Below are 27799 nucleotides of genomic sequence, written 5' to 3'. Positions count from 1 at the left end.
GGTAGCGGTCCACTACTACAGACCAGACGGGGTAGCGGTCCACTGCTACAGACCAGACGGGGTCGCGGTCCACTGCTACAGACCAGACGGTGTCGCGGTCCACCACTACAGACCAGACGGGGTAGCGGTCCACCACTACAGACCAGACGGGGTAGCGGTCCACTACTACAGACCAGACGGGGTTGCGGTCCACTACTACAGACCAAACCAGACGGGGTAGCGGTCCACTACTACAGACCAAACCAGACGGGGTCGCGGTCCACTACTACAGACCAGACGGGGTAGCGGTCCACTGCTACAGACCAGACGGGGTCGCGGTCCACTGCTACAGACCAGACGGTGTCGCGGTCCACTGCTACAGACCAGACGGGGTAGCGGTCCACTGCTACAGACCAGACGGGGTCGCGGTCCACTACTACAGACCAAACCAGACGGGGTAGCGGTCCACTACTACAGACCAAACCAGACGGGGTCGCGGTCCACTACTACAGACCAGACGGGGTAGAGGTCCACTACTACAGACCAGACGGGGTAGCGGTCCACTACTACAGACCAGACGGGGTAGCGGTCCACTACTACAGACCAGACGGGGTAGCGGTCCACTACTACAGACCAGACGGGGTAGCGGTCCACTACTACAGACCAGACGGGGTAGCGGTCCACTACTACAGACCAGACCAGACGGGGTAGCGGTCCACTACTACAGACCAGACGGGGTAGCGGTCCACTACTACAGACCAGACGGGGTAGCGGTCCACTACTACAGACCAGACGGGGCAGCGGTCCACTACTACAGACCAGACCAGACGGGGTAGCGGTCCACTACTACAGACCAGACGGGGCAGCGGTCCACTACTACAGACCAGACGGGGTAGCGGTCCACTACTACAGACCAGACGGGGTCGCGGTCCACTACTACAGACCAGACGGGGTCGCGGTCCACTGCTACAGACCAGACGGGGCAGCGGTCCACTGCTACAGACCAGACGGGGTAGCGGTCCACTACTACAGACCAGACGGGGTAGCGGTCCACTACTACAGACCAGACGGGGTAGCGGTCCACTACTACAAACCAGACGGGGTCGCGGTCCACTACTACAGACCAGACGGTGTCGTGGTCCACTACTACAGACCAGACGGGGTCTAACCCTGCCCTTCTGCCCCCTAACAGGAAAGGTAACCCAATGTTCCCCAGTAGGCTGTCATTGAAAATAAGAATTTGTTCTTAACTGACTTGCAGAGTTAATTTAAGGTAAAGTAAAAATTAATAACAAACTGCCATCTAGTGGTGAAACACAGGCATGACAACCTAAAGGGACATCCCTTTCCAGTGTTACCTTTATTTAACTCAGCAAGTCAGTTTAGAACAAATCCTTATTTTCAATGACAGCTTACCGTGGAACAGTGGGTTAACTGCCTTGTTCAGGGGCAGAAGGACCGATGTTGCCACTTGTCAGCTCAGGGATTCGATCTTGCAACCTTTTGGTTTAGTCCAACGCGCTAACCACTAGGCTACCTGCCGCCCCTACACCCTAACCACTAGACTACCTGCCTCCTCGATAGTCACTGTCCGTATTTAGAATACACAGATTAAATGCTCAACACCTGGTCCTTTTTATTTACAAACAGTAAACAGTTTAGAGGGTAAATTCCTTTTAAACGAGGCCCCTGTATACATCAGTGAGTCACAACAAGCCTCCCTGCTTCCAGAGTCCACCAACCGCAGAGTTTCAGTGACGGGACGATCAACATGTGACAAGTCCTTTTTCTAACACTTGTTTGAGCCACTAATATTTTAGACATCTCAAAAAATGAAAATACAAAAATAAATCTTAACATAGTTCAACCAAACAAAAAGAAATAACTTTTTTTTTAAAGGTAGAGATTGACGACAAAGAAAACAAAAACAAAAGAGAAGTATCTCAAATACAACACTCACATTTATTAGATTCATTTAATAGAGCCTCATTTATCAATTTAATTCATCAACAAGAAAACACTAATCCCAAGTACAACTGTGATTTAAAACTCCCTACAGCTCTTAACTACACGTGTCCAGCTATTGTTGTTGCCATCGTTTGCATATTAAAAGCTACGGACATGTACAGTAGTTAATTAACTAGGAAGAACACCAAAACTGATTCTTAGTCAGAGACATAAGGTATGTTACCATGTACAGTAGTTCATTAACTAGGAAGAACACCAAAACTGATTCTTAGAGACATGTCCCAAACGGCCCCATATTCCCTACATAGTGCACTACTTTTGACCAGAGCCCTATGGGTAGTAGTGCACTACTTTTGACCAGAGCCCTATGGGTAGTAGTGCACTATGAAGGGAATAGGAAGCCGTTTTGAGTCACAGCCAATAGTATAAATCGGTACATTGTTCCCTGAAAGAAAGGTCAACCAGGTCTAAATACGTGGTCAACACGAGGTCATCGTCGAGATCTCCACCGTCGTGTTTACGGTTGACGTTGTCGTCGTCGTCGTCTCTTCCTCAATCTGCTGCAATGCATTCTGGTCACAGGGAGGTGGCAAGGTGTGCTGAAAGGTTGATAAGAGAACATCTGATGTAGTAATGACACATCATCTAATGACAGAGTACCAGGACAGAACTTCCAAAATGTCTTCTCATCATATTCATGTCAGGTATGTTCTCATTAAAAAGGTGCAGCGACAGAGCAGGTGGACCAGTAGAACGACCTGGATACATGGGGGGGGGGGGGGATTCTTATCGGACTCCTTTATGAATGACTTACACTTGAGTCTGATGTAGCAGGGGTCACAGTAAGGCTTCCCGTTACGGATTCTGATCTGGGCTCTGACCTCTGACCCTCCAAGTCGGCACCTGCAGTCCACACACTGAGGGAGAGGAGAAGATGGACTGAATCAGGAGAATCAACTAAAACCCTGATTAGCGTCATTCAACCAGTGATTACCAGCCCTACCACCGTGGCGAGAGTTAGCATTACCAGCCCTACCACCACGTGGGGAGAGAGAGTAAGCATTACCAGCCCTACCGCCGCGTGGGGAGAGAGAGTTAGCATTACCAGCCCTACCGCCGCGTGGGGAGAGAGAGTTAGCATTACCAGCCCTACCGCCACGTGGGGAGAGAGAGTAAGCATTACCAGCCCTACCGCCGCGTGGGGAGAAAGAGTTAGCATTACCAGCCCTACCACCGTGTGGGGAGAGAGAGTTAGCATTACCAGCCCTACCACCGTGTGGGGAGAGAGAGTTAGCATTACCAGCCCTACCACCGTGTGGGGAGAGAGAGTTAGCATTACCAGCCCTACCACCGCGTGGGGAGAGAGAGTTAGCATTACCAGCCCTACCGCCGCGTGGGGAGAGAGAGTTAGCATTACCAGCCCTACCGCCGTGTGGGGGGAGAGAGAGAGAGAGAGAGAGTTAGCATTACCAGAGAGTTTAGAAACCAAGGGAAACCCCAAAGAAAGGTGACACCTCATGGATTCCTGTCAGCCTGCTACCTACAGAGCCCAGGTGAAGCCAGTCAGCCTGCTACAGAGCCCAGGTGAAGCCAGTCAGCCTGCTACAGAGCCCAGGTGAAGCCAGTCAGTCAGCCTGCTACAGAGCCCAGGTGAAGCCAGTCAGTCTGCTACAGTGCTCATTAGCTCATGCTGTGAAGGGTGATTGAGTGTGCTGACAAGTTGTGTAGAGGACCTCTCCTCCAACCAGGTGAATGGAGGTCCAGACCAGACTCTCACCTGAAAACAGGCCAGGTGGAAGCAGAGGTTCAGGGTCTCAATGACCATGGCAGCCCCTCTGCCCATAGGACACACACACACTGAACACACCTGACGAGAAGTCAGCACTCTGGAGGGAGAGGGGGAACGGAAACACACGGGAAGAAACAAACAGGATGAGAGGGACCAGACTGATCCACAAGGTCTGGGGGAACAGCCGTTGAAAAGGTGTCCTCCTACAAATGCCTTGGTATACGGCTGGACGATGGGTTTCAAGTTCACCAGGAAGATAAAACAGAAACTGGGTTTTTATTTTCACAAAGTCCCTTGTGTCTAATGTATTATGTTGACTTATTGTATGTGCATGAAGCCCGTTCTCTGTTCCAGAGACTGTTAATCATGCATTCATCCGCGTTACGAATGCTCTCATTCTCCTCTCTGGGATCAGACTGTATGAGGAGACTACAGCACTGAAACTCAGATGGTGGATTTGGAAAGTGTTCACACCCCTTGACTTCATCCACATTTTGTTACATTACAGCCTGCCAACATGATTCCTTCCTCAATCTAAACACAGGTCCCCATAGTGACATCACAAGACCCCAGTGACATCACAGGACCCCAGTGACATCACAAGACCCCATAGTGACATCACAAGACCCCAGTGACATCACAAGACCCCAGTGACATCACAAGACCCCATAGTGACATCACAAGACCCCATAGTGACATCACAAGACCCCATAGTGACATCACAAGACCCCATAGTGACATCACAGGACCCCAGTGACATCACAAGACCCCATAGTGACATCACAAGACCCCATAGTGACATCACTAGTCAGCTATCTAAGCATCATGCTTAGGGGATGTTTTTCAACGGCAGGGACTGAGAGACTAGTCTGGATCGAGGGAAAGATGAACGGAGCAAAGTGCTCAGGACCTCTGACTCGAGTGAAAGTTGACACAGCCAAGACAACACAGCAGTGGCTTCGGGACAGCTCTCATCATCATACCCAAGAAGACTCGAGGCTGTAGTCGCTGCCAAAGATGCCTTCAACAAAGTACTGATTAAAGGGTCTGAATACTTAAGTAGATGTGTAATCTTTAATAAACGTGAAAAAAACTGTTTGTCATTATGGGGTATTGTGATGTCATTATGGGGTATTGTGATGTCATTATGGGGTATTGTGTGTAGATTGATGAGGGGGAAAAAAACGATTGAATCCATTTTTGAACAAGGCTGTAATGTAACAAAGCCAAGGGCTCTGAACGCTTTCAAAAAGCACTGTACATTTTAAACATACAACACAAGTCCTGATTGGTCCATTACCGGTGGTGCTGCTGTGAGACGGGTCGTGATTCGCCGGTTGCGGGTTCCTCTCCGGTGTTGGGCGGGGGGGAAGATGTGCTGAAGGGGCGGGGCCAGGTAGGGCTGTGTTTCTGGGTCCCGATGGTGTAACCCCCCAGGGCCACACCCACGCTGTGCCGGGAGGAGGGGGGGCGGTACGGGGCGGAGAAACCCAGGGAGGAGTGGGGGCGTTGGGGGTTAGAGAGCAGGGTGGTGGAAGAGGGAAGGTTGTCCAGAGAGTCGTACCTGCCGAGAGGACAGATGGAGAGGTCAGATAACAGGTCACGTAGAGAGGTACGGTCCAAATGGCACACCCCCTCCTACCTCCTCATAGGCCCTCGCCGGTTAATGGGTTGACACCCCCCCCCCCCCCCTCCTCATAGGCCCTCACCGGTTAATGGGTTGACACCCCTCCCCCTACCTCCTCATAGGCCCTCACCGGTTAATGGGTTGACACCCCCCCCCCTCCTCATAGGCCCTCGCCGGTTAATGGGTTGACACCCCCTCCTCATAGGCCCTCACCGGTTAATGGGTTGACACCCCCCCCCCCACCTCCTCATAGGCCCTCGCCGGTTAATGGGTTGACACCCCCTCCTCATAGGCCCTCACCGGTTAATGGGTTGACACCCCCCCCCTCCTACCTCCTCATAGGCCCTCACCGGTTAATGGGTTGACACCCCCCCTCCTCATAGGCCCTCACCGGTTAATGGGTTGACACCCCTCCCCCTACCTCCTCATAGGCCCTCACCGGTTAATGGGTTGACCCCCCCCCCTACCTCCTCATAGGCCCTCGCCGGTTAATGGGTTGACACCCCCCTCCTCATAGGCCCTCACCGGTTAATGGGTTGACACCCCCCCCTACCTCCTCATAGGCCCTCGCCGGTTAATGGGTTGACACCCCCCTCCTCATAGGCCCTCACCGGTTAATGGGTTGACACCCCCCCCCCCCCCACCTCCTCATAGGCCCTCACCGGTTAATGGGTTGACACCCCCCCCCCTACCTCCTCATAGGCCCTCGCCGGTTAATGGGTTGACACCCCCTCATAGGCCCTCACCGGTTAATGGGTAGACAACCCCCCTTCCTACCTCCTCGCCGGTTAATGGGTTGTCAACCCCCCTCCTACCTCCTCATAGGCCCTCACCGGTTAATGGGTTGACACCCCCCCCCCTACCTCCTCATAGGCCCTCGCCGGTTAATGGGTTGACACCCCCTCATAGGCCCTCACCGGTTAATGGGTAGACAACCCCCCTTCCTACCTCCTCGCCGGTTAATGGGTTGTCAACCCCCTCCTACCTCCTCATAGGCCCTCGCCGGTTAATGGGTAGACAACCCCCCTTCCTACCTCCTCGCCGGTTAATGGGTTGTCAACCCCCCCTCCTACCTCCTCATAGGCCCTCGCCGGTTAATGGGTAGACAACCCCCCCCTTCCTACCTCCTCGCCGGTTAATGGGTTGTCAACCCCCCCCTCCTACCTCCTCATTGGCCCTCGCCGGTTAATGGGTTGACACCCCCCCCTCCTACCTCCTCGCCGGTTAATGGGTAGACAACCCCCCTTCCTACCTCCTCGCCGGTTAATGGGTTGACACCCCCCCCCCTCCTACCTCCTCATTGGCCCTCGCCGGTTAGTTGGCTGTTTGTTGTCCGAGGTGGAGCGTTGTCGTATCCAGCTGCTGTCGGTCAGCAGAGCGGTCCTCTTCCTCATCTCCTCCAGGATCTGTTGTCTCTCAGCCTCCACTAACGACATGCTCTGAGGAGGCTTCCTCCTCGCCACCTCCCTAGCAGCGCCTAATAACCAACCAGAGAGCAGAGTCACCACAGTATAACCAATCATAGTTCGTACAGAAAGACCAATAACAAGGACAGTCATTTGAGCATTGTGCAATGAGTGAACAATATTATTCCAACAACCAATAGGTGAAAACAAACCCCTCTATCACAATACAGAAGGGTGAGGAGTCATTACACTGGGCCTCGGCTAAGTGAGAGGACCGGTTAGAGTCATTACCCACCCCCATCTCCCTGGGCCTCGGCTAAATGAGAGGACTGGTTAGAGTCATTACCCACCCCACCCCTGTCTCCCTGGGCCTCAGCTAAATGAGGACTGGTTAGATTTGACCAACATGGTGTGAAGTGCATCAACATCAAGGCTGGGTTTGGAATGGGGAGCCACTCATTAAACAGAGGGACAGTCAACAGCAGAGTCTGACCTTTCACCTCCTGTCTGTGGAAACCCGCCAACGATGGGGAGGACTTGGATTTCATCCTAATCAACAAACACAAGTCTGTCAGGTTATACAAGACCACACCCTGCAGTACTCACACACCTCTGTCAGGTTATACAAGACCACACCCTGCAGTACTCACACACACCTCTGTCAGGTTATACAAGACCACACCCTGCAGTACTCACACACACACACACACCTCTGTCAGGTTATACAAGACCACACCCTGCAGTACTCACACACACACACCTCTGTCAGGTTATACAAGACCACACCCTGCAGTACTCACACACACACACACCTCTGTCAGGTTATACAAGACCACACCCTGCAGTACTCACACACACACACACCTCTGTCAGGTTATACAAGACCACACCCTGCAGTACTCAGACACACACACACACACACACACACACACCTCTGTCAGGTTATACAAGACCACACCCTGCAGTACTCACACACCTCTGTCAGGTTATACAAGACCACACCCTGCAGTACTCTCACACACACACACACCTCTGTCAGGTTATACAAGACCACACCCTGCAGTACTCACACACCTCTGTCAGGTTATACAAGACCACACCCTGCAGTACTCACACACACCTCTGTCAGGTTAGACAAGACCACACCCTGCAGTACTCACACATACACCTCTGTCAGGTTATACAAGACCACACCCTGCAGTACTCACACACACACACACACACCTCTGTCAGGTTATACAAGACCACACCCTGCAGTACTCACACACACACACACCTCTGTCAGGTTATACAAGACCACACCCTGCAGTACTCAGACACACACACACACACACACCTCTGTCAGGTTATACAAGACCACACCCTGCAGTACTCAGACACACACACACACACACACACACCTCTGTCAGGTTATACAAGACCACACCCTGCAGTACTCACACACACCTCTGTCAGGTTAGACAAGACCACACCCTGCAGTACTCACACATACACCTCTGTCAGGTTATACAAGACCACACCCTGCAGTACTCACACATACAAACACTGAGCACAACTAGTCATACAAATATCACACGATTCATTTACAGCAGTTTGTTATCACAAAGGTGCAGTCCCAAGCCCCCAGCTGGGTGAAACCATAGGAGTCTCTAGTACTGACTGACCTGTCAGCTATAGATAGCTGGGTGAAACCATAGGAGTCCCCAGACCTGGAGCGAGAGGGCAGGGCGAGAGGGCAGGGCGAGAGGGCAGAGCGAGAGGGCAGAGGGCAGGGCGAGAAGGCGAGAGGACAATCACAGCAGAGTCAATTTCTAGACAGCAGCCAGCAAGGTTGTGACTGACTAGTCCACAAATCACCTTAAAATAGTCATTATTTGTAGATAAGTCAGTCACAATTAACCGACAATGCATCAAGGATTTGATTCTCTTGAACAGGGCCGTAGTGCCACTGGGCAGAGGGACACCTTTAAACATCACCAGAACTAAATAATAACCAAGGTGTGGTCTTCCTCACCAATTATCTCCTTCTGCCACTTCAGTCTCCTCTTCCAGGTTCCTCCCTTCTTGAGGGAGAGGCTCCTCCCTTCTTTCCCCGTCAAAAACAACTTCCTTCTTTTGATTGGATGCCACATGGGCAACAGGGGGCATGGGCTGGCTCAAGGCTGGCTGAGGACTGGCAAGGCCAGCGATCCCATTGGTCATCTCTCCTGAGCTCTCCATGTTCGGTGTGGATGATTTGACACAAGGGACTACATATCCCACGATGCATCTGGGTGGTAGAGGATCAGGGGTCACCTCAGCCTGCCTGTATCCCTCCACCCCTGCCTCCTCCTGGGCCTGCTGCCACTCAGCATCCAGCCTCTCCTGGTCCTGACGGTACTTCTCCTGCACAACATCACACAAGGCATGAACAGTTCCACATTGAAGTCAGCATTTGCTCAGTGCGGTTCCCAGGCTAAGTGGGCATTTGCTCAGTGCGGTTCCCAGGCTAAGTGGGCATTTGCTCAGTGCGGTTCCCAGGCTAAGTGGGCATTTGCTCAGTGTGGTTCCCAGGCTAAGTGGGCATTTGCTCAGTGTGGTTCCCAGGCTAAGTGGGCATTTGCTCAGTGTGGTTCCCAGGCTAAGTGGGCATTTGCTCAGTGTGGTTCCCAGGCTAAGTGGGCATTTGCTCAGTGTGGTTCCCAGGCTAAGTGGGCATTTGCTCAGTGTGGTTCCCAGGCTAAGTGGGCATTTGCTCAGTGTGGTTCCCAGGCTAAGTGGGCATTTGCTCAGTGTGGTTCCCAGGCTAAGTGGGCATTTGCTCAGTGTGGTTCCCAGGCTAAGTGGGCATTTGCTCAGTGTGGTTCCCAGGCTAAGTGGGCATTTGCTCAGTGTGGTTCCCAGGCTAAGTGGGCATTTGCTCAGTGTGGTTCCAGGCTAAGTGGGCATGTATGTCTTCCTGACCTGTAGGAGGCGCTCCTGCTCCTCCTGCCACTTCTCCTGCCTCCTCCTCTCTTCCTCAGGGTCCCAGGACCAACTGGAGGGGGAGGTGCTGAGGGACGGCACCTGGAGCTGGAGGACATCTCAGAATATTACCCTTCACACACACCCCCACCCCCCCAATACTCAGTCACAACAGACCCTTAAGAGCCAGTGTTCCCCCATCTTGTTCCTATGACTTACATCAGATATCGCCGACGCCGATCCTCCTAACAGAGAGGGGGGGGGGAAAGAGTGTTAACAATCAGCCAATGTGAGAATAAATGTTTCCCCAAATCGGGCTCACTTATATCACCACATTTATCATCCTTCAATTTATGATTTAATCAGAGAGCACTGCAAACCAAGGACCCAATAGAGCCTTCTGAATCAGAGAGCACTGCAAACCAAGGACCCAATAGAGCCTTCTGAATCAGAGAGCACTGCAAACCAAGCACCCAATAGAGCCTTCTGAATCAGAGAGCACTGCAAACCAAGGACCCAATAGAGCCTTCTGGGTGAATCAGAGAGCACTGCAAACCAAGCACCCAATAGAGCCTTCTGAATTAGAGAGCACTGCAAACCAAGCACCCAATAGAGCCTTCTGAATCAGAGAGCACTGCAAACCAAGGACCCAATAGAGCCTTCTGGGTGAATCAGAGAGCACTGCAAACCAAGCACCCAATAGAGCCTTCTGAATCAGAGAGCACTGCAAACCAAGGACCCAATAGAGCCTTCTGAATTAGAGAGCACTGCAAACCAAGGACCCAATAGAGCCTTCTGGGTGAATCAGAGAGCACTGCAAACCAAGCACCCAATAGAGCCTTCTGAATTAGAGAGCACTGCAAACCAAGGACCCAATAGAGCCTTCTGGGTGAATCAGAGAGCACTGCAAACCAAGGACCCAATAGAGCCTTCTGAATCAGAGAGCACTGCAAACCAAGGACCCAATAGAGCCTTCTGAATTAGAGAGCACTGCAAACCAAGGACCCAATAGAGCCTTCTGGGTGAATCAGAGAGCACTGCAAACCAAGGACCCAATAGAGCCATCTGGGTGAATCAGAGAGCACTGCAAACCAAGGACCCAATAGAGCCTTCTGAATTAGAGAGCACTGCAAACCAAGCACCCAATAGAGCCTTCTGAATTAGAGAGCACTGCAAACCAAGGACCCAATAGAGCCTTCTGGGTGAATCAGAGAGCACTGCAAACCAAGGACCCAATAGAGCCTTCTGGGTGAATCAGAGAGCACTGCAAACCAAGGACCCAAGAGCCTTCTGGGTGAATCAGAGAGCACTGCAAACCAAGGACCCAATAGAGCCTTCTGGGTGAATCAGAGAGCACTGCAAACCAAGGACCCAATAGAGCCTTCTGGGTGAATCAGAGAGCACTGCAAACCAAGGACCCAATAGAGCCTTCTGAATCAGAGAGCACTGCAAACCAAGGACCCAATAGAGCCTTCTGGGTGATGTCAAACCACAGCTCCAATCAGCTGACATTCACACTGACTAGGTAGGAGTCAATGAATCACAGAGCTGCTTGGAAGATGGTCCAGATACTGGAGTGTTGTTGCGTCAACTTCAGAGCACTGCACACACACACACACTCACCACACAGGTAGACCATAGAGCTGACTCCTGGTGAGTCTGAACACACACACACTCACCACACAGGTAGACCATAGAGCTGACTCCTAGTGAGTCTGAACACACACACACACACACCACACAGGTAGACCATAGAGCTGACTCCTAGTGAGTCTGAACACACACACACACTCACCACACATGTAGACCATAGAGCTGACTCCTAGTGAGTCTGAACACACACACACTCACCACACAGGTAGACCATAGAGCTGACTCCTAGTGAGTCTGAACACACACACACACACACACCACACAGGTAGACCATAGAGCTGACTCCTAGTGAGTCTGAACACACACACACACTCACCACACAGGTAGACCATAGCGCTGACTCCTAGTGAGTCTGAACACACACACACACTCACCACAGAGGTAGACCATAGCGCTGACTCCTGGTGAGGCTGAGGGGAAAGAACTGCATTATGACACTACCAGCAGCCAGCTACAGGGACAGACCGGGTCACCAGGGACAGACCGGGTCACCAGGGACAGACCGGGTCAAACCAGGGACAGACCGGGTCACCAGGGACAGGCCGGGTCACCAGGGACAGGCCGGGTCACCAGGGACAGACCGGGTCACCAGGGACAGGCCGGGTCACCAGGGACAGGCCGGGTCACCAGGGACAGGCCGGGTCACCAGGGACAGGCCGGGTCACCAGGGACAGGCCGGGTCACCAGGGACAGGCCGGGTCACCAGGGACAGGCCGGGTCACCAGGGACAGACCGGGTCACCAGGGACAGGCCGGGTCACCAGGGACAGGCCGGGTCACCAGGGACAGGCCGGGTCACCAGGGACAGACCGGGTCACCAGGGACAGGTCCTGTCTCCAGCTATCGATGAGGTCTATGACCAACAAAACCATCTCTGTATTCCCAGTCATGTGAAATCCATCGATTAGGGCCTAATTCATTTGATTTCCTTATATGAACTAACATCCGTAAAATCATTGCGTTTATATTTGTGTTAAATATATATGAGCAGCAGATTCACGGACAAACAAGCAATCGCCCGAGTTGATTTAATCTACAAAGCAAATGCATAAATGGCTTAATGACTAATTGAATATAAACCAACACAAGCCCCAGCCAACAACAAAGCCTGGCGACAGACATTAACTGTCACCTTCCTGATTAAAGAACTCTGCTCTCCTTTTCTGGGTTTTCAAAACAAGCAGATCATGTTCTACACAGAGGGGAAACAGGAAGTGAGAAAGAGAAGAGGAAGTGAGAGTGTAACTGAGTTTCCGTAGAGTAACATCCGGGAACTGCCAGGAAACTGCAAAGAAAACCTTCAGTCAAAGCAGTCATACTCCTGGACTTATTCCACATTGTGTTGTGTTACAGCCTGAATTCAAAATGGACAAAATAGATACACACACCGTAAGGCCAAAGTGTTTTTAGAAATGTTTGTAAATGTAATGCAGAAATCTAATTTCCGTAAGTATTCACACCCCTGAGTCAGTTCATGTTAGAGTCACCTTTGGCAGGGAATCCAGCTGTGAGTCTAAGAGATTTACACACTTGGATTTCACTATATATATATATATATATATATATAGTTTAAATTCAAGCTGGTTGTTGATCATTGCTCGACAATCATTTAAGTCTTGCCATATATTTGATTTAAGTCAAAAACCTTAAGCTAGTCCGGAACATTCCGTCTTGGAAAGGTGCAACTCCAGTCTACATTTGGCCTCAGGTTTTTGTCATGTGGAACATTGTTCCCAGGGTCTGGTGGAAGCAGACGATCAGTTTTCCCTCTCGGATTTTGCCTGTGCTTAGCGCCATTCTGTTTCTTATTATAAAATATAAAAAATAAAAGCCCTTGCTGATGACAAGCATACCCATAACATGATGCAGCCCCCTCTATGCTTGAACATATGGAGAGCGGAAGTCTGATGTGTCCCAAACATAAAACTTTGTTTTCAGGACAATAAATTCATTATTTTTCGTCACATTTTTGTTGTTTGTTTGTTTTAGATTATTCTATACAGACTTCCTTCTCTTCACTCCGTCATTTACTGTAAGTTGTTGTTGTTGTTCAAAGTCATTTACTGTAAGTTGTTTTTGTTCAAAGTCATTTACTGTAAGTTAGTATTGTGGAGTAACAACCATGTTGATCCATCCTCAGTTCTCCTTTCACAGCCATTAACCTGTAACTAACTGTTAACTGTTTTAAAGTCACCATTGGCCTCATGGTGAAATCCCTGAGCAGTTTCCTTCCTCTTCGGCAACTGAGTTACGAAGGACGCCTGTATCTTTGTAGTGACTGGGTGTATTGATACACCATCCAAAGAGTAATGAATAACTTCACCTTTCACTTTGCTCAAAGGCTATTCAATGTCTGCTTTTTATTTTATACCCATCTACCAAAAGGTGCCCTTTTTTGCATTGGAAAACCTTCCTGGTCTTTGTGGTTGAATCTGTGTTTGAAATGTACTGTTTAATCGAGGGACCTTACAGAATTGTATGAGCGGGGTACAGAGAGGTGGTGATTATTTATTTATTTAGTGTTAAAAACACTATAATCGCACATAGTGCGAGAATATTTTTGCTCCTGAACTTATTTAACAAAAGGATTGAAAAGTTATTGACCAAAGTCACTTAAGCAATTCATTTATTTTATGAATTTCAACAAAAAACCTCAAAACATAATTACGCCGACATTATGGGGTACAGTGACATAAAACCTCTATTTTATCCATTTTAATTTCAGACTAACGAAGTCGAGGGGTGTGAATACTCCCTGAAGGCCCTGTCAGAGTAAATGTAAGTCCCAGTCAACTCGTTCATTACCTCGACTTCTGACAGTCATTACTATTTTATCCATTTTAAATTCAGACTAACAAAGTCGAGGGGTGTGAATGAAGGCCCTGTCAAGTCCCAGTCAACTCGTTCATTACCTCGACTTCTGACAGTCAGAGGACTGTCCTGAAAACCTCCCTTCCTGCTCTTAGAGGTCAGCACCTAAGAAGGGAAAAGACACGAAGAGATTCACATTATTCGGATGCGTTTGTAACCGGTTTCCTTCATCACTCAAATCATGTCAGTAGTAAATGCGTTAGAGATGTCAACACTTGATCGTATGAAAAAAGTGTCACACATTGACCTCTTGTCCGTTGATCTGGGCCAGTTTCACCATCGTTGCGTCTCCGCTGGTATCAGTTGGACCTGTAAGTGTCAGAGCACCACTGGTCAGATGGATGATCGAGGCCCGGTTTCAAAAGGCCTCGGTCCCACGAGGTCTCTGACCCAGTCCGTCACAACAGGCCCCGGTCCCACAAAGGGTTTACAAACACTGATTCACTAAATCAGTACGCTAATTATTGATACTCAATCAGTAGGCCGGGAGTTCGATTAGCAATCAGTAGCCTCAGCTTCCCACCAGACAGTGAGATATGCACCCAGTCAGGGGGGGAAGTGGTGAGGGACAGACAGAGCTCCCAGCAGGTCAGGGGGGGAGGGGAAGTGGTGAGGGACAGACAGAGCTCCCAGCAGGTCAGGGGGGGAGGGAAGTGGTGAGGGACAGACAGAGCTCCCAGCAGGTCAGGGGGAGGGAAGTGGTGAGGGACAGACAGAGCTCCCAGCAGGTCAGGGGGAGGGAAGTGGTGAGGGACAGACAGAGCTCCCAGCAGGTCAGGGGGGGGAGGGAAGTGGTGAGGGACAGACAGAGCTCCCAGCAGGTCGGGGGGGGGAAGTGGTGAGGGACAGAGAGCTCCCAACAGGTCAGGGGGAGTCCCTTTCGCACACTGTTGTTACCATAGCGCTGTACATCCATGGTGAGACTGCCTTTCTGCAAGGCAGAGGTCATCATGCCCTTCCACTGGCTGTGGCTCATCTCTGCCACCCTGTGCCCACCAACAGACACTATCTCATCACCTGCACGGAGCTGGCACAACTCTGCAGGACTACCTGGAAGGAGAGGAGAAGCTTTCACTATGTTGAGGCAAGCTACAGGGCAGCGGGAGAGAGAGAGAGCGGGGGGAGCTACAGGGCAGCGGGAGAGAGAGAGCGGGGGAGCTACAGGGCAGCGGGAGAGAGAGAGCGGGGGAGCTACAGGGCAGCGGGAGAGAGAGAGCGGGGGAGCTACAGGGCAGCGGGAGAGAGAGAGCGGGGGGAGCTACAGGGCAGCGGGAGAGAGAGAGCGGGGGGGAGCTACAGGGCAGCGGGAGAGAGAGAGCGGGGGGAGCTACAGGGCAGCGGGAGAGAGAGAGCGGGGGGAGCTACAGGGCAGCGGGAGAGAGAGAGCGGGGGGAGCTACAGGGCAGCGGGAGAGAGAGAGCGGGGGGAGCTACAGGGCAGCGGGAGAGAGAGAGGGGGGAGCTACAGGGCAGCGGGAGAGAGAGAGGGGGAGCTACAGGGCAGCAGGAGAGAGAGGGGGAGCTACAGGGCAGCAGGAGAGAGAGGGAGGAGCTACAGGACAGCAGGAGAGAGAGAGAGGAGCAACAGGACAGCAGGAGAGAGAGGGGGAGCTACAGGACAGCAGGAGAGAGAGGGGGAGCGACAGGACAGCAGGAGAGAGAGGGGAGCGACAGGACAGCAGGAGAGAGAGGGGGAGCGACAGGGCAGCAGGAGAGAGAGAGGGGGAGCGACAGGGCAGCAGGAGAGAGAGGGGGGAGCGACAGGGCAGCAGGAGAGAGAGGGGGGAGCGACAGGGCAGCAGGAGAGAGAGGGGGGAGCTACAGGGCAGCAGGAGAGAGAGGGGGGAGCTACAGGACAGCAGGAGAGAGAGGGGGGAGCTACAGGACAGCAGGAGAGAGAGGAGCTACAGGACAGCAGGAGAGAGAGAGGAGCAACAAGACAGTAGTAGATGGTATTTCCAGTCACACCTGACCGATCCAGAGGAACAGTATAAGGTTGTTGATCTCCTGACTACAGATATCCAGAGTGGTTCTGACGAGGTCTCTGTTGCAGGGTAAGTCACACCTCTCTCACAGGTCTGTTTAAACATTCATGAATATCTCCCTGTACTGTAGGTAATGGACATTGGTGGAAAAACCACTGTCATTACTAACAACCCAGCCACGGTCAATTCAACCGTTTCTAGCACCAAGACACCTTTAGACTAAAACATATCCCCCCCAAAAAGATAAATATTCATCTGTTTGTTCAAGCTTCTATTCACCAATGACTTACTGTTGTCGCTACATTTCTGTTGACATCTTCCCTACTTTGGTAAAAGCTCTTATTGGATCACAACCAACGCTAACAACAACACCACGGTACACAGGACATAGGAGTCCCCATCCCTCCCTGAAGGAGTCAACTCACCTGGTTGGATGCCTCCGACTCTTGCTCCTGTCGAGTCCCAGTGAGTGTTGAAACCAAAGTGAGGTTGGCTTTTAATCTTCAAGGTGAGACTCACCCGGTCACTGTGACGTACCTGAGGAGGAGACAAGGTGAAGGTGACACCTGGAGATTCGACGTGCCACGAAACCAGACCCCCCCCAGGCACACACTGGTTCAACCCTGCATCCCCCCCCCCCCCCCCACACACGAGGGCAGGTTCAAAGTCCTACAAATGAGGAGTGCCAAGATGGCTACTCAATGGCTTCAATACAGCACCCCAGTCAGCCAGCTATGGTTTATACACATCGTTCTGGTACTCCAAGATGGCTACCCAATGGCTTCAATACAGCACCCCAGTCAGCCAGCTATGGTTTATACACATCGTTCTGGTACTCCAAGATGGCTACCCAATGGCTTCAATACAGCACCCCAGGCAGCCAGCTATGGTTTATACACATCGTTCTGGTACTCCAAGATGGCTACCCAATGGCTTCAATACAGCACCCCAGGCAGCCAGCTATGGTTTATACACATCGTTCTGGTACTCCAAGATGGCTACTCAATGGCTTCAATACAGCACCCCAGGCAGCCAGCTGTGGTTTATACACATCGTTCTGGTACTCCAAGATGGCTACCCAATGGCTTCAATACAGCACCCCAGGCAGCCAGCTGTGGTTTATACACATCGTTCTGGTACTCCAAGATGGCTACCCAATGGCTTCAATACAGCACCCCAGGCAGCCAGCTATGGTTTATACACATCGTTCTGGTACTCCAAGATGGCTACCCAATGGCTTCAATACAGCACCCCAGTCAGCCAGCTGTGGTTTATACACATCGTTCTGGTACTCCAAGATGGCTACCCAATGGCTTCAATACAGCACCCCAGTCAGCCAGCTGTGGTTTATACACATCGTTCTGGTACTCCAAGATGGCTACCCAATGGCTTCAATACAGCACCCCAGTCAGCCAGCTATGGTTTATACACATCGTTCTGGTACTCCAAGATGGCTACCCAATGGCTTCAATACAGCACCCCAGTCAGCCAGCTATGGTTTATACACATCGTTCTGGTACTCCAAGATGGCTACCCAATGGCTTCAATACAGCACCCCAGTCAGCCAGCTGTGGTTTATACACATCGTAGTACTCCAAGATGGCTACCCAATGGCTTCAATACAGCACCCCAGGCAGCCAGCTATGGTTTATACACATCGTTCTGGTACTCCAAGATGGCTACCCAATGGCTTCAATACAGCACCCCAGTCAGCCAGCTATGGTTTATACACATCGTTCTGGTACTCCAAGATGGCTACCCAATGGCTTCAATACAGCACCCCAGTCAGCCAGCTATGGTTTATACACATCGTTCTGGTACTCCAAGATGGCTACCCAATGGCTTCAATACAGCACCCCAGTCAGCCAGCTATGGTTTATACATATCGTTCTGGTACTCCAAGATGGCTACCCAATGGCTTCAATACAGCACCCCAGTCAGCCAGCTATGGTTTATACATTTCGTTCTGGTACTCCAAGATGGCTACCCAATGGCTTCAATACAGCACCCCAGTCAGCCAGCTATGGTTTATACACATCGTTCTGGTACTCCAAGATGGCTACCCAATGGCTTCAATACAGCACCCCAGTCAGCCAGCTATGGTTTATACACATCGTTCTGGTACTCCAAGATGGCTACCCAATGGCTTCAATACAGCACCCCAGTCAGCCAGCTGTGGTTTATACACATCGTTCTGGTACTCCAAGATGGCTACCCAATGGCTTCAATACAGCACCCCAGTCAGCCAGCTATGGTTTATACACATCGTAGTACTCCAAGATGGTGTAGCAGTCAGACGTCTTTATCTTGTCACGTGTAGATATCTTCGTTTCCTCTGTAAATATAAATATGTTTTTTATATATTTTTAATTTTAACATACTCTCCTGAAACCCACCTCACCCAATGAGGTATGGATCTACCATTTTCTATAGTTTAGAACCGGAACCCACTACTAGCTAGTAGTCATTTAGCCACTGCTCGCTGTCATCAGCTAACCTCAGCCCTGTCAACTACTGCCAATCTGCACAGCGCGATTCAACACAGAGCATATCGGGGACCGCTTCCTCTCTACCACATCTCCGGATTCCTACCACAAGCTCTGAACCTTTTCACCTGGATTATCGCAGCTAGCAAGCTGCTATCCAAATGGCTACTCCAGGCTAACGCCTCTGTCCTCAAGCAAACACCAGTTAGCCTAGCCTCATGCTACGCCCATCTCCCAGCTAGCTAGCTGCTATCCGAATGGCTACTCCAGGCTAACGCCTCTGTCCGCAAGCAAACACCAGTTAACCTCGCCTCGTGCTACGCCCATCTCCCAGCGAGCTGTCAGACACTCCTTGGGCTACAATACCTATTTTGCCAATCGGCCTGGAGGCCTTTTACTTTTTTTTTTATTTATTTTTTTTATCCCATTTAGCAGACGCTTTTGTCCAAAGCGACTTACAAGTCGGCTGGGGCCACTACTTTTACATATGGGTGGCCCCAGCGGGAATCGAACCCACGACGCTTGGCGTTGCAAGCGCCATGCTCTACCGACTGAGCCACACAGAGCCCCTCCGATCACCACGACTGGTCAACCGACGTAATCCGCCTGAGGCTAAAACTAGGAACAGATGTAGCCCTTGGTTCACTCCAGACCTGACTGCCCTTGACCAGCACAAAAACATCCTGTGGCGTACTGCATTAGCATCGAATAGCCCCCGCGATATGCAACTTTTCAGGGAAGTTAGGAACCAATATACACAGGCAGTTAGGAAAGCAAAGGCTAGCTTTTAACAGAAATTAGCATCCTGTAGCACAAACTCTGAAAAAGTTAAGGGGAACCTAAAAATCCATGCAGCTGCCCACTGCACTGAGGACAGGAAACACTGTCACCACTGATAAATACACTATAATGTCCATGGAGAATAAGAGCACCTCCTCCCAGCTGCCCACTGCACTGAGGATAGGAAACACTGTCACCACTGATAAATACACTATAATGTCCATGGAGAATAAGAGCACCTCCTCCCAGCTGCCCACTGCACTGAGGATAGGGAACATTGTCACCACAGATAACACCATCATTGAGAATTTCAATAAGCATTTTTCTACGGCTGGCCATGACTTCCACCTGGCTCCCCCTATACCGGTCAACAGCTCTGCACCCCCCACAGCAACTCACCCAAGTCTCCACGTTTCCCCTTCACCCAAAACGAGGACGTTCTGAAAGAGCTGAACAATCTGGACCCCTACATATCAGCCGGGCTAGACAATCTGGACCCCTACAAATCAGCTGGGCTAGACAATCTGGACCCCTACAAAGCAGCTGGGCTAGACAATCTGGACCCCTACATATCAGCTGGGCTAGACAATCTGGACCCCTACAAATCAGCTGGGCTAGACAATCTGGACCCCTACAAATCAGCTGGGCTAGACAATCTGGACCCCTACATATCAGCTGGGCTAGACAATCTGGACCCCTACAAATCAGCTGGGCTAGACAATCTGGACCCCTACAAAGCAGCTGGGCTAGACAATCTGGACCCCTACAAAGCAGCTGGGCTAGACAATCTGGACCCCTACAAAGCAGCTGGGCTAGACAATCTGGACCCCTACAAATCAGCTGGGCTAGACAATCTGGACCCCTACATATCAGCTGGGCTAGACAATCTGGACCCCTACAAATCAGCTGGGCTAGACAATCTGGACCCCTACAAAGCAGCTGGGCTAGACAATCTGGACCCCTACAAATCAGCTGGGCTAGACAATCTGGACCCCTACATATCAGCTGGGCTAGACAATCTGGACCCCTACAAATCAGCTAGACAATCTGGACCCCTACAAATCAGCTAGACAATCTGGACCCCTACATATCAGCTAGACAATCTGGACCCCTACAAATCAGCCGGGCTAGACAATCTGAAAAATCATTGAAGCTGGAGACTCATATCTCCCCCACTAACTTTAAGCATCAGCTGTCAGAGCAGCTCACCTCTACACAGCCAATCTGTAAATAGCCCAACCAACTACCTCATCCCCAAATTGTTATTATGCTCCTTTGCACCCCAGTATCTCGACTTGCACATTTATCTTCTGCAACATCTACCACTCCAGTGTAAATGCTATATTGTAATTTTTACGCCACAATGGCCTCTATTGCCTTCCCTCCCTTGTCCTACCTCATTTACACACTGACTTTCCCATTGCCTTCCCCTCCCTTGTCCTACCTCATTTACACACCGACTGTCCTATTGCCTTCCCTCCCTTGTCCTACCTCATTTACACACCGACTGTCCTATTGCCTTCCCTCCCTTGTCCGACCTCATTTACACACCGACTGTCCTATTGCCTTCCCTCCCTTGTCCACACACTGACTGTCCTATTGCCTTCTCTCCCTTGTCCGACCTCATTTGCACACTGACTGTCCTATTGCCTTCCCTCCCTTGTCCTACCTCATTTACACACTGACTGTCCTATTGCCTTCCCTCCCTTGTCCAACCTCATTTACACACTGACTGTCCTATTGCCTTCCCTCCCTTGTCCTACCTCATTTACACACTGACTGTCCTATTGCCTTCCCTCCCTTGTCCTACCTCATTTACACACTGACTGTCCTATTGCCTTCCCTCCCTTGTCCAACCTCATTTACACACTGACTGTCCTATTGCCTTCCCTCCCTTGTCCTACCTCATTTACACACTGACTGTCCTATTGCCTTCCCTCCCTTGTCCTACCTCATTTACACACTGACTGTCCTATTGCCTTCCCCCCCTTGTCCTACCTCATTTACACTGACGTTCCTATTGCCTTCCCTCTCTTGTCCTACCTCATTTACACACTGTCCTATTGCCTTCCCTCCCTTGTCCTACCTCATTTACACACTGTCCTATTGCCTTCCCTCCCTTGTCGTACATCATTTACACACAGACTTTCCTATTGTGTTATTGACTAGGTTTGTTTACTCCATGTGTAACTCTATCGCACTGCTCTGCTTCATCTTGACCAGGTCGCAGTTGTAAATGAGAACTTGTTCACAACTGGCCTCCCTGGTTAAATAAAGGTGTTCTCAACTAGCCTCCCTGGTTAAATAAAGGTGTTCTCAACTAGCCTCCCTGGTTAAATAAAGGTGTTCTCAACTAGCCTCCCTGGTTAAATAAAGGTGTTCAACTAGCCTACCTGGTTAAATAAAGGTGAAATTAAACAGTTGGGTAAAACTAATTATGACAGTCCAGGTACGGATGATGTGTTTCACAAGGTATAGACTGTTGAGCTCACCTGGGCAGAGCCATTCTGTCTGACTGAGACAGGGAGGCTGGGCAGGAGAGAAGGGGGTAAGGGTCCCTGCTGGCTGGGTTTGGGGTGGGTGGCAGGTCCAGGAACCCCTCTGGTCTTCAGGATGGAGGGCTGGGTGTGACTCCCACCCTCCTCTACTTCCTGGTTCACACTGCTCTGATTGGCTGTAGCCCAGGGCTGAGCCCTGACAGCAACCTCCGAGATCGTGACCATTTTCTGGGGGCGGGCGGGAGCAGTCTTGGTGGGGAGCAGGGAACCGTTTCCATTTTCATTCAGCAGAGAGTTCTCCAACTGTAGGTAGAAGACAGGGCAGAGTTTTACAGGGTCAGTCTAGTAGTATGATGAGAGCAGTGTAATGTGTGGTGTCCCTGGAGAAAATTAGGATGAAGTGCTTTTCTCAAGGGCACACCTTGTCTGCTCGGGTATTGAAACCCGCCGCCCCCCTCTAACCACTAGGCTACCCGCCGCCCCCCTCTAACCACTAGGCTACCCGCCGCCCTATATAGGGAACAGGGTGCCGGCCCAACGCTCTAACCACTAGGCTACCCGCCGCCCTATATAGGGAACAGGGTGCCGGCCCAACGCTCTAACCACTAGGCTACCTGCCGGCCCCCTCTAACCACTAGGCTACCTGCCGGCCCCTCTAACCACTAGGCTACCTGCCGGCCCCCTCTAACCACTAGGCTACCTGCCGCCCCCCTCTAACCACTAGGCTACCTGCCGCCCCCCTCTAACCACTAGGCTACCTGCCGCCCCCTCTAACCACTAGGCTACCTGCCGCCCCCTCTAACCACTAGGCTACCTGCCGCCCCCTCTAACCACTAGGCTACCTGCCGCCCCCTCTAACCACTAGGCTACCTGCCGCCCCCTCTAACCACTAGGCTACCTGCCGGCCCCTCTAACCACTAGGCTACCTGCCGCCCCCTCTAACCACTAGGCTACCTGCCGCCCCCCTCTAACCACTAGGCTACCCGCCGCCCTATATAGGGAACAGGGTGCCGGCCCAACGCTCTAACCACTAGGCTACCTGCCGGCCCCTCTAACCACTAGGCTACCTGCCGCCCCCCTCTAACCACTAGGCTACCTGCCGCCCCCCTCTAACCACTAGGCTACCTGCCGCCCCCTCTAACCACTAGGCTACCTGCCGCCCCCCTCTAACCACTAGGCTACCTGCCGCCCCCTCTAACCACTAGGCTACCTGCCGCCCCCTCTAACCACTAGGCTACCTGCCGCCCCCTCTAACCACTAGGCTACCTGCCGCCCCCTCTAACCACTAGGCTACCTGCCGCCCCCTCTAACCACTAGGCTACCTGCCGCCCCCTCTAACCACTAGGCTACCTGCCGCCCCCCCCTCTAACCACTAGGCTACCTGCCGCCCCCTCTAACCACTAGGCTACCTGCCGCCCCCTCTAACCACTAGGCTACCTGCCGCCCCCTCTAACCACTAGGCTACCTGCCGCCCCCTCTAACCACTAGGCTACCTGCCGCCCCCCTCTAACCACTAGGCTACCTGCCGCCCCCTCTAACCACTAGGCTACCTGCCGCCCCCTCTAACCACTAGGCTACCTGCCGCCCCCTCTAACCACTAGGCTACCTGCCGCCCCCTCTAACCACTAGGCTACCTGCCGCCCCCTCTAACCACTAGGCTACCTGCCGCCCCCCTCTAACCACTAGGCTACCTGCCGCCCCCTCTAACCACTAGGCTACCTGCCGCCCCCCTCTAACCACTAGGCTACCTGCCGCCCCCCTCTAACCACTAGGCTACCTGCCGCCCCCCTCTAACCACTAGGCTACCTGCCGCCCTATATAGGGAATAGGGTGCCATTGGGCCTCAGGCTGGGCAGTGAGTCAGCCAGCAGTCTCCTGTTATACTACTGCATTATTCATAGGAGATGGAAGAGGGTCAGGAAGCACACGGTAACAAGACCACCTCTCCCTCCACATACTACCAAGGAGAACTACAAGTACCAAGACCACCTCTCCCACCACATACTACCAAGAGAACTACAAGTACCATGACCACCTCTCCCTCCACATACTACCAAGAGAACTACAAGTACCATGACCACCTCTCCCTCCACATACTACCAAGAGAACTACAAGTACCATGACCACCTCTCCCTCCACATACTACCAAGAGAACTACAAGTACCAAGACCACCTCTCCCTCCACATACTACCAAGGAGGACTACAAGTACCAAGACCACACACACACACACACACACACACACCTCTCCACATACTATCAGGGAGAACTACAAGTACCAAGCACACATTGGAGGCAGTAGTATTTAGATACACAGACAGTGAACACGGGAGCATCCAATCACAAGAGATGTAGTGTACAACTGTTGCACAACCTGCAGAACAACTGAATAATGCTGAAACACTGTACAAATGAAGGGGGCATTAGTTACACAGAGACAGAAACAGAGGGAGAGACGGGACAGAGAGAGAGGGGGACGGGACAGAGAGAGAGAGAGAGAGAGACGGGACAGAGAGACGGGACAGAGAGAGAGAGAGACGGGACAGAGAGAGAGAGAGACGGGACAGAGAGAGAGAGAGACGGGACAGAGAGAGAGAGAGACGGGACAGAGAGAGAGAGAGACGGGACAGAGAGAGAGAGAGACGGGACAGAGAGAGAGAGAGACGGGACAGAGAGAGAGAGAGACGGGACAGAGAGAGAGAGACGGGACAGAGAGAGAGAGACGGGACAGAGAGAGAGAGAGACGGGACAGAGAGAGAGAGAGACGGGACAGAGAGAGAGAGAGACGGGACAGAGAGAGAGAGAGACGGGACAGAGAGAGAGAGAGACGGGACAGAGAGAGAGAGAGGGGACAGAGAGAGAGGGGGACGGGACAGAGAGAGACGGGACGGGGGGGACGGGACAGAGAGAGACGGGACGGGGGGGACGGGAGAGAGAGAGACGGGACGGGAGAGAGAGAGACGGGACGGGGGGGACGGGAGAGAGAGAGACGGGACGGGGGGGACGGGAGAGAGAGAGACGGGACGGGGGGACGGGAGAGAGAGAGACGGGACGGGGGGACGGGAGAGAGAGAGACGGGACGGGGGACGGGACAGAGAGAGAGAGACGGGGGGGACGGGAGAGAGAGAGACGGGACGGGGGGGACGGGAGAGAGAGAGACGGGACGGGGGGGACGGGAGAGAGAGAGACGGGACGGGGGGGGGACGGGAGAGAGAGAGACGGGACGGGGGACGGGACAGAGAGAGAGAGACGGGGGGGACGGGACAGAGAGAGAGAGACGGGGGGGACGGGACAGAGAGAGAGACGGGGGGGACGGGACAGAGAGAGACGGGGAGACAGAGGCATTCCTCACATTGTAGAGCCTGGGTAGTGAGGACACTCTGGAGGACTTGGCTCCAAACGGCCGGGGGGTGAAGCCGGCAGAGAGGCAGGACGAAGAGCCCTCAGACCGACGGTATCCCCTGGGGAGAGAGGCAGAGACCCTTCCTCTTCCTCCCGGAGCCCTGGAGCTGTACCTGTAGAGGGGAAGCTCCTGCTGCTGGGGAGCTGAGACATGACCCGGGGCTCCCACCGAGGTCAGGGACTCTACAGTAGAGAGGAGGGCGTGGTCTGGGATCTCCATGGAGACAGAGGGGCTGCCAGTACCGCTGGTTCGGTTAGAGCCGGTACCGTTCATCGGGTCAGAGGTCGTTGGACAAGAACTGGTACCAGTAGTAAGACTGGAGCTAGATCCAGGGAGGGTCGTCGGGATCCCGTTTGAGAGCAAGGAGACGTTGTGGTCTCGTCCAGTGGAGATGAAGAGCGCTGGGCTAGAGACGGTCTGGGCCTGGGAGGAGACGGTCTGGGCCTGGGAGGAGACGGTCTGGGCCTGGGAGGAGACGGTCTGGGCCTGGGAGGAGACGGTCTGGGCCTGGGAGGAGACGGGGGAGGCAGAGTTGGGGAAAGTGGCTGATCCTCCAGCTCCGTCTGGCTCCACCGGTGTGTGACTCCTCCCCCCTAGGACGAGGGGCTCTGATTGGGGCACGGCTCCGGGTCCCTGGAGGGGCACGCTGGGGGCGGTGAAGGGTTCCGACGCTCCGGGGCTGTAGGGTGACTCTACGGAGGCGCTGAGGGCCAGCGGAGCTCTGGTGTGGGGTCGGAGCTCCAGGGAACCCTCCTTGAACGAGGTGGGGGCTTTGGTGTGGGGTCGGAGCTCCAGGGAACCCTCCTTGAACGAGGTGGGGGCTTTGGTGTGGGGTCGGAGCTCCAGGGAACCCTCCTTGAACGAGGTGGGGGCTTTGGTGTGGGGTCGGAGCTCCAGGGAACCCTCCTTGACCGAGGTGGGGGCTCTGGTGTGGGGTCGGAGCTCCAGGGAACCCTCCTTGAACGAGGTGGGGGCTTTGGTGTGGGGTCGGAGCTCCAGGGAACCCTCCTTGAACGAAGTGGACGGAGAGACCTTGTGGACATTGCTGCATAGGGCCTCCTCATCCTCTTCCCTGTGATACCGGATGAAGAGGAGAGGAAACATGAATAGTGATGATCATGTCACAGCAAATGGGCAGGCAGGCATCCACACATCTAAAGTTATTCAAGTCAGTCTTCCATGTCCGTCTCCTTACCTGTCCTCTTGCAGACTCTTGAATGTCCCGACCCCGGCGTTGGCCATGAGGACGATGTTGTCCCTCTCCTGCATCTTCCTCCGGAGGTCACAGTTAGACCTGTGTCGCCGGAGCTTCCACTTGGTCAGGTCCTGACAGGAGGTGGGGGGGGACACTTAAAACAAGATGAATCACGACAGAGACAAGAACTGCTGTTGAATTCATTTGTAACGGCAACAATTAACCCAGTGACGACCTCCAGTGGTTTTTAAACACTTTAAGAGGTCAGGGTGGTTATACTGGTCAGGATGGGACAAGTGAGTGGTTATACTGGTCAGGATGGGACAGGTGAGGTCATGGATGTCTGTGTGTGGACTCACGTTGTGCCACTTGGCCTCACTATCGTGGACCCGGGCTCTGACCATCTGCAGCTGGTCTTGGCTCACGGCGCTGGGGCTCAGCTCCATGCCACCCTCAGAAACCTGGCGCACCACTTGCGTAGGCGACGGGAACCGCCTGATGTCATTCAACGATTTGCTCCTGTTGTCGTGAAGAGAGCAAAGACGAGAGGGAGAAGTGAAAGACGAGCGAGAGAGAGAACACTGCAGATTGTAATATACTATGAAATCCTGATCATCATTGTCCAACATTCTGCCAACCAGCAGACTGCGCCAAACCAAGCCAACGCCAAACCAAGCCAAGACTGAGCCAAGCCTGCGCCAAGCAAAGACTGCGCCAAGCCAAGCAAAGACTGCGCCAAGCCAAGCAAAGACTGCGCCAAGCCAAACCAAGCAAAGACTGCGCCAAACCAAGCCAACGCCAAACCAAACCAAGCCAAGACTGCGCCAAGCCTGCGCCAAGCAAAGACTGCGCCAAGCCAAACCAAGCAAAGACTGCGCCAAGCCAAGACTGCGCCAAGCCAAAACTGCGCCAAGCCAAGCATGCGCCAAGCATGCGCCAAGCCAAGCCAAGCCGGCGCTAAACCAAGCCGGCGCCAAACCAGCAGACTGAGCCAAACCAAGCCAAGCCAGCAGACTGAGCCAAACCAAGCCAAGCCAGCAGACTGAGCCAAACCAAGCCAGCAGACTGCGCTAAAGCCAGTGGTGTAAAGTACTTTAAAAGGACTACTTCAGTCGTATCTGTTCTTTACGGTTTTTATTTTTTACAACTTATACTTTCCAACATTCTTTAAAAAGCGGATGTACTTCATTCTATACGTTTTACCAGAGACAAAAGTTAC

The 27799-nt window shown here is 52.5% G+C and overlaps 1 protein-coding gene and 1 non-coding gene across 3 annotated transcripts in view; both read right to left on the bottom strand.

Annotated features, from left to right (window-relative positions):
• Window positions 1–2422: 2422 nt before the first annotated feature.
• The window catches only part of LOC135538165 (LIM domain only protein 7-like), a 45428-nt gene continuing 20051 nt past the window's right edge, over window positions 2423–27799 (bottom strand). Inside the window, exons 11-29 of one of the 2 annotated variants that reach the window (XM_064964135.1) lie at window positions 26940–27099; window positions 26581–26711; window positions 25335–26457; window positions 21978–22286; window positions 16645–16756; window positions 15133–15285; window positions 14483–14544; window positions 14277–14340; window positions 12497–12556; window positions 9932–9957; window positions 9713–9820; window positions 8784–9154; window positions 8434–8478; window positions 7263–7318; window positions 6657–6840; window positions 5037–5300; window positions 3725–3833; window positions 2762–2864; window positions 2423–2546 (exon numbers count right to left, since the gene is read on the bottom strand). In XM_064964135.1, the coding sequence (XP_064820207.1) occupies window positions 2524–2546; window positions 2762–2864; window positions 3725–3833; window positions 5037–5300; window positions 6657–6840; window positions 7263–7318; window positions 8434–8478; window positions 8784–9154; window positions 9713–9820; window positions 9932–9957; window positions 12497–12556; window positions 14277–14340; window positions 14483–14544; window positions 15133–15285; window positions 16645–16756; window positions 21978–22286; window positions 25335–26457; window positions 26581–26711; window positions 26940–27099 (3463 nt within the window). In that variant the 3' untranslated portion in view covers window positions 2423–2523. The remainder of the gene's footprint in view (window positions 2547–2761; window positions 2865–3724; window positions 3834–5036; window positions 5301–6656; window positions 6841–7262; window positions 7319–8433; window positions 8479–8783; window positions 9155–9712; window positions 9821–9931; window positions 9958–12496; window positions 12557–14276; window positions 14341–14482; window positions 14545–15132; window positions 15286–16644; window positions 16757–21977; window positions 22287–25334; window positions 26458–26580; window positions 26712–26939; window positions 27100–27799) is intronic. The other variant, XM_064964136.1, reaches the window with a different exon arrangement.
• trnaa-ugc (transfer RNA alanine (anticodon UGC)) lies at window positions 19198–19273 on the bottom strand. The gene has a single exon. It is a non-coding gene; the product is annotated as a tRNA-Ala (tRNA).

The sequence above is a fragment of the Oncorhynchus masou genome, unplaced genomic scaffold (genome assembly GCF_036934945.1).
Source record: "Oncorhynchus masou masou isolate Uvic2021 unplaced genomic scaffold, UVic_Omas_1.1 unplaced_scaffold_922, whole genome shotgun sequence".
Classification (NCBI taxonomy): domain Eukaryota; kingdom Metazoa; phylum Chordata; class Actinopteri; order Salmoniformes; family Salmonidae; genus Oncorhynchus; species Oncorhynchus masou.
This window is presented reverse-complemented; position numbering and strand designations above follow the sequence as displayed.